Genomic DNA, 10474 nt, shown 5'->3' with positions numbered 1-10474 from the left:
GAGAGAGAGAGAAATATCAATGTGAGAGAGACACACCGATTGGCTGTCTCCTGCACATGCCCCAATTGGGGCCGGGGATCAAACCTGCAACCAAGTATGTGCCCTTGACTGGAATTGAACCCATGACCCTTCAGTCCAGGGGCCGGCACTCTAACCACTGGGCAATACCAGCTAGGGTCCCTGACACTGTTTTTCCCAGTTCTTGAGATGGTGAATTTCCCATCCAAGCTGTTGAAACAGCTCAAATATTCAAGGACCCCCCCTGCACACCTCTCCTCTCCATCCCAGCTGTGCGAGCAAAACGAGGTTACGGATGTGGCCTGGTCTCCACTTATCCTCTCTTGAGGGAACTGTGCTCCCATGCAATGGCCAGTGATGATGGCCCCTGACATCCAAACACACCCCCTTCACCTGGGCTCCCGAGAGGTGGGTTTCCTCTGCCGCCCACAGCGATGTCACAGGGCAGTCTCTCATGATACAACACAGAAAGCCTGGCGAGAACATGGCCCACTCTGTTCTTTCCTCGTTGTAAATTAGAGAACTTATCTCATGGGAACAGAGCGTTCTGAGCCTGGCGGAACGGACAGTGTAACAAGTCCGTATGTTCAGAGATGAAAGAAGCACTGTTCCCTGGAAAATGGCCAGGAAGGCCATGGTCTGATTCTGAGAATCTGGGGGTCTGAGGGGAAGGACATCTTCCAGGAACAGCTGGGGACCAAGGCTCTGTTCCAAAATTCTGACAATTTCACATGCCCCTTGAGCCATCCCTAGCAGTGAGGGTGGCATCCTTCTATCTTGGAGATCCCAAACTCAATGCCTACAGGGTCCATGGAGGCACCTGAATGGGGTGGGGAGGGACCGAGTGAACAGGGAGGCTCACATCTTGCCTCCCAAGAGCCGGGTGGGGAGTATGAGCCCAGTGTTGCTTGCTAGATGCTGTGATCTTTCGAGAAAAGCAGGAAATGGATTGTATGGAAAAAGTTCCATATTTTTCAGTATTTGCAACTTATTCAGATTTTTTTCAAAACCTCTCTGTGGACCTCATTTGGTCCACCGGCTACCAGTGTGCAGCCCTAGGGAACACTGTCTGAATAGCCACCCCAGGGTGTGGGCTGGGATGGACTGCAGAAATGACAGCCGGTTTCATGTGCCTGATCACAAGCTGTGCCGACTGTGCACGGGTGGGAGAACAGCGTGCACCCACCTTTTCTCCTCCTTCGATGGTGATGTTGATGTGCTTGAGAACCAAGTCCAGGTCCTCTCGGTAACGCAGGCTGTAGTCCCGGAACTCCACTCGGCCCACCTGGGGCCAGGTGCTGGCCGGAGTCATCTCCTGGATCCGCCAGGGAGCCTGTAATGGGTGGGGGAGGAGGGAGGCAAATAAGGAATCTGAGGTCCATCTCAGGCCCCAAGGCTCTCTGTGCGCGGCCTCTACAACCTCTCCGACCTCGCCTCCCTCTCTCATGTTCACTCCGCTCCCCACACTGACTTCAGGGTGATTTCTCCAGGCCTTTGCATTTGCAGGTTCCTCTGCCTGAAATGCTCTTCCCCAAGCTACCTACTCAGCCTGCTACCCCACATCCTGCAGATCTTAGAGCAAGCCAGACCACCTTCCTGGCCCTGCACCCCTCTGTCCTCTCCCTTGCTTCATTCTCCTTCAGAGCACTTACCATTGTATCACCCATGCCTACTGGAATATCCACTCTATGAGGACAGGTTCTTGTACTGTTCTTTCACTGTTCTATCCCAGGGCCCAGAGCACATAGTAGGTGCTCAATAAATATGTATGGACTGCATCAAAGTGGTCTCCTCTGAACAGACACAGGCTGACTGCCTTCTAGGTCTGGACTGCAACAATAAACGCGGCAGCGACCACTGAAACAACACTCTGTCACATTATCTCATTTAATCCTCACTACAGCCCCATACATGGGGTCCTTTCATCGTCCCGTTTACACACAAGGAAACTGAGACACGGACAGGGGAGCACGCTGCCCCGTGTCACACAGCCCCTATTTCTGAAAAGTTTCTTAGTCCAGTTCAGCATTTCCTGAGACTTACAACTGGATACGCCCCAGGCCAGCCACGGGGCTACCTTTAGGGAAAGAGAGGAACCGGGAGGACAATAAAAGAAAACTTTCAGCCTTTCTTCCCCACAAACTTCTCATATTATTTTTTTTACAACAAAAAAAATTTCCCTTTTATAATTTAAGTATATAAATAAAAAGGACATGCTATAAAAACATAGGAGCGACTGAAGAGAAGTGGGAACTTTCTAACATGAATATATAATATATTGTTTATAATGCATTGTTTATATTTATACATAATATATACAAAATAAACAAACATATATATCATAATAGTGGGACTCTAAGTGATCTCGACGACTTCTTGTATTTTTCAAATATGTTCTTATTCTAAAAATATAGAATAAAAGTAGTAAAATATTTTTGTAAAATAAAAAAAATTTCACACTTTAAGTGGATGAATTTTATGGAGTGTGAATTATCTCTTAAAGCTGTTATAAAAAAATAAGCTCAGCCTGCCTGGTGGGACTCAGTGGTTGAGCATCGACCCAAGCACCAAGAGGTCACTAGTTCGATTCGAGGTCAGGGCACATGCCCGGGTTGCAGGCTCAAGCCCCAGCAGGGGGTGTGCAGGAGGCAGCCAATTAATGACGGGATATTTATATCTCTCTCTCCCTCTCCTTCCCCCTCTCTTTAAAAACCAATAAAACTATAAGTAAATGAATGAATAAATTAATTAATAAGCTAATTAATTACTTCAGCCCTGGCTGGTGGCTCAGTTAGTTAGAGCATAGACTTCTGGTCAGGGCACATACCCAGGTTACAGGTTGGATCCCTGTGCAGGAGACAACGGATCGATATTTCCTTCTCACATCAATGTTTCTCTCTCTCCCCCTTCCTCTCTGTCTAAAAAACAAACAAACAAAGATATCCTGGGGGATGATTAAATAAATAAGTAAGTTCAATGTTGGCTGGGAAAGTCCTGGTGTAATGCACTCTTATTTCCACAGGGGTCACTCACACCATTCTGGCTGATGCCTCTGATGAAATGGAACCTGGAGTTCACCATTTCAGAGCATTAAAAGACTGAGGTCATAGGTCACCTTTGCAAATCCTCTAACATAGATTTTAACTGGGGCAGCCTTGGTCTCGTTCCCAAGGGGCATTTTCTTGGGAGGCAGTGTGGCACAATGACAAAGACCCAAATCCTAGGTCTGCGATTTACCAGTCATGTGTCTTAGGCAAGTAACTTAACCTCTCTGTGTCTCAGTTTTCTCATCTGTAAAATGGAAGTAATAATAGAATGTGAGTTGTAAGGCTGTATAGTGAATAAATTACTCTATGTGAAATGTTAGGACAGGGCCTGACACCTCCACGAGGGCATAATCTATGTCCCTATTGTTATTGTGGGTGGTAATGGAGTGGCATCGCCAAGCATTACTGTTACTGGCATTATTATCACCACTACCATTGCTAGTGGTGTGTAGACAGAATAAGGCACTTCTCAGGGCAACATGGCACTGAAGTCTAGAGGCTTGGGTCCTATCTATCACGTATGACCCTGAATCAGCCAACATCTCCCCTAGGCTACCCTTTCTCCATCTAAAACAGTAACTGCAAGATTTTCCAAAGTTGGGTCAATTCCTTACCAGTATTTATCCTTTACAATATCCATGTACTCATTCTTGTTATTGTGTTTGAATACTTTTAATCAACTCATTTGTATTTAATTTTAAAACTTATTTAAATCAATGGTGCCTCTAACAGTTGATGACTTAGTATTTATTCATTCTTCAGGAGCAAAAAGAAACTAATCTCTTTTCCCATAAAAGAAGTCCCCCATAAAAATACGTAACAGTTTGTCAGATAGAGGTTGCCTGTTGCAGGCATACATGGTTTGGCTCAGAGGTTCTTTAAAGCCACACTGAAGATCAAGTTCAAAAGGTCAGGGCAGGGGCTTGCTCTACCTCCTTCTCAGTTTCTGAATACTCCTTGAGTCTCTCCACGGCCACAATGTTGGTCTCCATCTCCGACGACATCCGAACAAGCCAGTTCAGGTAGGTGGTGACCTACGAGTGAAAGAGTCGCATGGAGCTTTTAGAGTGAGCTTGAGTTGCTTTATTTTAATGAAGTAATTAGGAGTTGTGAAATAGTTCAGAAAAGAAAGGTACAGAAAATAGCACCCCACACAGAACCTTCACACAGACTTGCTCCACTGCATCTCTTAAGCAAGCACATTTCAAAATCACCCATGAGCCACACTGGTAATCAGAAAGGAAATGAGAAAATATTTTGAAATAGGTAATAGGAAAATACAATATATTAAAATATGGGAAATGCAGCTAAAGCAGGGCTTCGAGGGATATTTATCCTATATAATAAAAAGCTAATATGCAAATCGACCAAACGGTGGAATGACCTGTCGCTATGACACGCACTGACCACCAGGAGGCAGATGCTCAATGCAGGAGCTGCCCCCTGGTGGTCAGTGCGCTCTCGCAGGGGGAGTGCTGCTCAGCCAGAAGCCCTGAGCCGGGTTCATGGCTGGTGAGCGCAGCGGTGGTGGCGGGAGCCTCTCCCGCCGCTGTGGCAGAGCTAAGTCGGCAGTCGGACATCCCCCCAAAAACTCTAGGACTGCGAGAGGGCGCAGGCCAGGCTGAGGGACTCCCCCACCCCCACACCCACCCAGTGCACAAATTTCGTGCACTGGGCCTCTAGCAGTGTTATAAGCTTTTTTCTTGCAGTTGGAGGCATCCAGGCCACGTGTCTAATTTCTCTCCTGCTCCAGTCAGTCACAGGGCTGTAGGCCTGCTCCTCAAATTCCATTCAGCCCCTTTGCTCTCCTGCACTCCCACAGGGACCCAAAACAAAGACAACTGGCTATCCCGTTCAGAGAGATGGGAAATTCAGCAAGAGCACCCCCTCTCACCTGTAACGAGTAAGATATTGAGAGGCCCACCAAGCCGGCGCTGAGGCTGTTCCGGGAGATCACTGCAAACAGGGTTGCAAACAGGACAATGCAGTTGCCCACACACTCCAGCCGCACAGCCAGCCACCTGCATGAGACACAGGCAGACGAAAGGACAGGCACACGCCCAGAGTTAGCTTTTTCAGAGACGTGGTTTCTGGTTCTGGGCGTGGGGTTGGGAGTGGAACTTCACTAACTAAAATAATCCCTGAGAGTTCGGAGAGAGGCCTTCTCTGCCCCGCTCCTAGGACTCAGGGGGGAAGGAGGACCAAAGGGACACAATTTCAGTAACTCCTCACTCATCCAGCAACCCCAGGGATTAAGACAGTTCTCTGGAAGCAATCTTCCCAGGAAACGGAAGCTTGCCTTTTTAAGAATCAACTTTTTCTCATTGAAACCTTTCAAAACCTTTCAAATGCCATGTGTGCATTTTTGAAAAAAGATGTCCTGAAAAATTAATAAAGACTAAGTCATCGGCTGTAAGAGGCACCACTGATTTAAAATAACCTTCTCTTGACCGGCTGTAGCTCAGTGGGTGGGCATCAACCTATGAAGCAGGAGGTCATGGTTCGATTCCCAGAGCACATGCCCAGGTTGTGGGCTTGATCCCTAGTAGGGGGTGTGCAGGAGCAGCCAATCAATGACTCTCATCATTGATGTTTCTATTTCTCTATCCCTCTCCCTTCCTCTCTGAAATTAATAAATATATATATATATTTAATATACTTTATTGATTTTTTTACAGAGAGGAAGGAAGAGGGATAGAGAGTTAGAAACATCGATGAGAGAGAAACATCAATCAGCTGCCTCCTGCCCACCCCCTACTGGGGATGTGCCTGCAACCAAGGTACATGCCCTTGACCGGAATCGAACCTGGGACCCTTCAGTCCGCAGGCCGATGCTCTATCCACTGAGCCAAACCGGTTACGGCAATAAAAATATTTTTTAATAAAATAACCTTCTCTTGGCAGGGAAAAGGGTGGTGAGAAAAAACACACTATTTTCAATGTAGTGGAAGGGTTCCCAGATCCAGATCATCCTCATCTCAGAAACATTAAAATGTATTTTACCTTTTAAAATATAAACAGATATTTTAATGATTTAAAGGTAACTTTTGTAAGATATCACACAGCATTAGGAATATTATTTTAATGTTTCAAAATGTAAAGCATTCTAGGGAGATGGGTTAGCCTTTTTCCCACTACAGCTCTTAGACCCACGTGACTGGTCTTCTTGGGGGTGAGCCACTCCCACAGATAGGCAGGCATAGTGACAAACGCCCTGAAAGTTCTGCAAGGGAAGACGGGGTCTCCAATGACTCCCGGTCTCCCACCCAGCCTTACCCTGTAGGATCGTACTGTACATGGTGGGCTGGCGGTTGGTTTTGATGGGTCACTTCCAGGATGCTGCCACCCCTGCCCCAGCGTTTTCTTACCCCTCATCTCAAAAACTGTATCAGGATGCAACCGAGTGAGGAGGATATTTTAGAGATAAAGCAGACACTTTTCTAAATTCAGTCAATAATTAGCAAACTTTGCCCTGGCCAGTGTGGCTCAGTTGGTTGGGCATTGTCCTGTGCACCAAAAAGTTGCTGGTTCGATTCTAGGTCAGGGCACATGCCCGGGTAGGAGGCGTACAGAAGGCAGTCGATGATATCTCTCTCTCTCTCTCTCTCTCTCTCTCTCTCTCTCTCTCTCTCTCCTCTCCCTTCTTCTACCTCTAAAAAGCAAAATATATATATATAATAATAAATTAGCAAACTTCTTTTTCTCTTTTTTTCAGTAGAATTATTATTTATTTACTTACTTACTTATTTACTTATTGTTTAAAGTTTTACATATACCTCCCCTGATTGACCATCCCCCCCAGTCATTCCCACCCCGGGCAAGCCTCCACCGCCCCAGTGTCTGTGTCCATTGGTTATGCTAATATGCATGCATACAAGTCCTTTGGTTGCTCTCTAACCACCCCCTTCCCTGCCATTTGTCTCTTGATCTATTCTTGTTCATCAATCTTTTTCTTTTTTTTTTTATTAATGCAATTCAACCATTCTTCATACCCTAAATGACAATTTCACATGGTTTGACTTAATATTCGTGATTTGCTCCTGATACACATCACGGGGGTGGGTTTGGGGGGGTCGCCCTTCAGCTTGAAACTATGGTAGGAAAATACTCAACAGCTGAGTCTGCCCACCCCTGGTGCTCCTGTGCCCCCAGGATGACAGCTAAAGGGCAGGTTCTGTATGATTTTCTGGCTCCAGAAGAACTCTCTGTCCCTGTCCTTCAGTGCCCCGGAGTGCTGGTGCTCACAGTGTCCCTGTCTGCTTTTCACAGTTATTCTGTCCTCACCAGATCAAACTGTTCCCTCTGGGAGGGTCTGAGTTTGGCTTCACACCCTCCTCCAGGAACTACGGCGGCTTCCCACGCCCCCTCTGGTGGGCCCGGTGCGCCCACCTGTTGGCCACGATGCTGGGGTAATAGGCCTTCTGGTTCTCGTCCACCTTCAGGTCACTCTGGCAGATGAAGCGCTCCTGTTCCGCAAAGGCCCGGATGACACTGACCCCCAGCAAGGTCTCGTTGAAGTGGGAGTAAACCGGGGAGCGGCTGACGGATTCGAGGCGCTTCAGCTGCCGGGAGGAGGCCACGTAGAACCTCTGGGGGCACAGAATGGACAGGGGAGTGAGTGGAGCTGTCCTCATCCCAGCCTCCCAGGGCTGTGCTGGAGGAAGTGTGGACATAAATGATGCCACCAGGAGGCGAATGCTGGAGCTGGGCTGCTCTTAGCAGGTGACTCCACTCACCTGGTGAACTGCTGGCAGAGAGCCAACAATGATGGCAGCGATGACAAATAGAATAGCTAACACTTATGCAGAGCTCACCCTCTGTGGCATTGTTTGAACTACTTTCACATATACCAACTCACTGAATCCTCACCCAAGACCTCTGAGGTGCTCATTCCTTTCTCACCATCAGGAAACTAAGGCACAAAGAACTAAGCTCACCTCGTCCCTAAGATCACGTGGCCGGCTAGGACGTGGCAGAGCTGGGATTCGAACCCAGACACTTGGCTGCAGAGTGCAAGCCTCTGTCATGTATAGCCTCTCTGAGCCACTGACTGCTGGGGTTTAATGGACCTGCGGGATACATTCTCTCATTTCCTTTTTCTAATCCTCACCCAAAGATATGTTTCTTTATTGGTTTTTAAAGAGAAGAAGGGAGAGGAGGAGAGAGAGAGAAACATCAATGTGAGGGAGAAACATTGATTGGTTGCCTCTCATACATGCCCTGACTGGGGATCAAACCCACAACCTTTTTGGTGTGGAGGACGACGCCCCAACCAATTGAGCCACCCGGCCAGTGCGCTCATTTCCTTTGCATATGTACTCAAGAGTGAGATTGCTAGGTTATAGATAAGTGTATATTTAACTAAAAATATATATTAAATAAAAAACAACACCTCTTCCATAATCCAAACCCTCAGGCAGGCAACACTTTTTGCCTCCTTTTCCAGTCCTGCCCACACACATTATGCATTTTATCTTAGTTAAATTTCACATGGTTCAATCTAGTATTAGTAATGTGCTCCCGATACACATCACACGGGTGGGGTTTAGTTAAAATGACCGTGTGCACACAACACAGCCCTCAGCCTAATTCACTTCCTGTTGCTCAGACATAAAACTCGTGGTGCAACAGAGCCTTCCTAATCCTCCCGTCAAGGGTGCATGAGATTCTGCCATGGAAACGCTCCGTCGAGTGCTCAAGGCCCTGCTACTGGCAGGTATTGGAGCTGCTTCAAATGCTGCATTTGGTCTGTTCTGTCCTTTAAATTGGGTCTTTCCAGAACATTTCCAGCCAGGGTCTGACCATGGATGCTATTTTTGGTGACTGCAGCCAGGTGACTGCCCAAAGTTGGCACCAAGTTGAAGAGAACGCAGTGAGGGTCCTCCCTGATGCCTCCCTTGTTCACGCTCACCCATCACTGGCCACAGCGTGGCGGGGTCCGGGGCTGGCCTCCCTCGGGGACCCCACAGGAGCAGCTCCAGTGGGGTTTGAGGACGGAGCCCTTCACAATTTCCTACCCTCATTTTGGGTTGCAGTTGCTAAGCTCCCATCTAATCCTCCACCCCCACCCCCAGCAGCTGTGCCGCAGCTAACCTTTACGGGCAAGAAGGGACAGGCTGCCCTGCGGTCACCAGCACATGCTTTGGACTCAGACAGATGTGAGTTCCCACCGCCGATTCTGCCATTAGAGCCCCAACAAGCTCATCCGTCAACCGGAAACACAGTCCCCACTGCAGCTGCCTAAGAAACCAGGGATGCTACCCGGCTACCACACGCACCTTGCCCTGTTACCTCCTCAGGCTTGTTTTCTGCAATACAGACGGGAACAGGACTGGATATCAACAAACTCATGGCACTGCCACCCCAGCCCCGAGTGGCCCGCCTCTATATTTCTATTACAAGAGAGAAAGACACACACCTATCTTGTTTAAGCTGCTCATATTCACATCTCCATTATCTCAGGGGGCTTAGGAACTAGAGAATTTCATAGCATTCTTAAGGAAATTTCAATAATAAAAGTATCTTCGTAGCTATCACTTTTTTTCTTTTATAACTTACAGCTACAAAAATAACCCTTACTAAAAAGTGCATTTGGTTATCACAAGCTAAAAACAATCAGCTGAGGTGCTTAACACCACACCCACCCCGCCCCCAGCAAACCCTCCGCAGCTCCAGAGGGAACCGGGGCAAGGGCCAAGCCCTGTGCTCACGGGAGCCCAACACACAGCAGGGCTTCTTCCAGACACCAACAGCCCACCTCTTACCTGGACAAAGAAGTAGATGAGGCCCAGGGGCGGGATGATGACAGCGGCGATGGGAGTGGCCAGCAGGATGATGATGCAGGCGCCAATGACATTGAACAGGGAGCCCATGAACATCTTGATGACCTGCGGGATCATGGAGTCCACCGTGTCCATCTCCTTGGAGAAGCGGTTCACCAGGTTCCCACTGGGCGTCCGCTCGAAGAAGCTCATGGGCGACCACAGGACATTATGCAGCAGGTCCAGATGCAGGCGGCGGGAGGCGAAGATGCCCCCGATGGACAGCGCCATGGAGTAGCCAAAGACCGCAAGCCCTGCAAACATTCCCACATTAGACTCCACAGTGGGAGAGGGGACAAGCTGGGGGCTGGGACGAGTGGCCATGCGACCATGTGGATGAAGCAGGGCGGGGTTCCCAGCTATAATAATAATAATAATAATAATAATACTGATGATGATGATGATAATGGCTATTATTTATTGAGCACTTACTATGAGCTAAGCACCATACTGAAGTTTTACAGGTATCTAATCCTTATGACAACTCTGTATAAATCAGGTAACTACCCATTTCACAGATGAGGAAACTGAAACTCAGGTGAATTCCTCCACCTTCAATATTCTCAGCCAATTAGAAGCAGAGATGGG

General features: G+C 47.9%; 1 protein-coding gene across 1 annotated transcript in view; it reads right to left on the bottom strand.

The window, feature by feature from the left end:
- The window catches only part of ABCC1 (ATP-binding cassette, sub-family C (CFTR/MRP), member 1), a 106681-nt gene that overhangs the window by 5319 nt on the left and 90888 nt on the right, over positions 1-10474 (bottom strand). Inside the window, exons 24-28 of the mRNA XM_005872052.2 lie at positions 9830-10140; positions 7455-7654; positions 4960-5086; positions 3998-4099; positions 1205-1351 (exon numbers count right to left, since the gene is read on the bottom strand). Of these exons, the coding sequence (XP_005872114.1) occupies positions 1205-1351; positions 3998-4099; positions 4960-5086; positions 7455-7654; positions 9830-10140 (887 nt within the window). The remainder of the gene's footprint in view (positions 1-1204; positions 1352-3997; positions 4100-4959; positions 5087-7454; positions 7655-9829; positions 10141-10474) is intronic.

Source organism: Myotis brandtii, unplaced genomic scaffold (assembly GCF_000412655.1).
Source record: "Myotis brandtii unplaced genomic scaffold, ASM41265v1 scaffold363, whole genome shotgun sequence".
NCBI lineage: Eukaryota > Metazoa > Chordata > Mammalia > Chiroptera > Vespertilionidae > Myotis > Myotis brandtii.
This window is presented reverse-complemented; position numbering and strand designations above follow the sequence as displayed.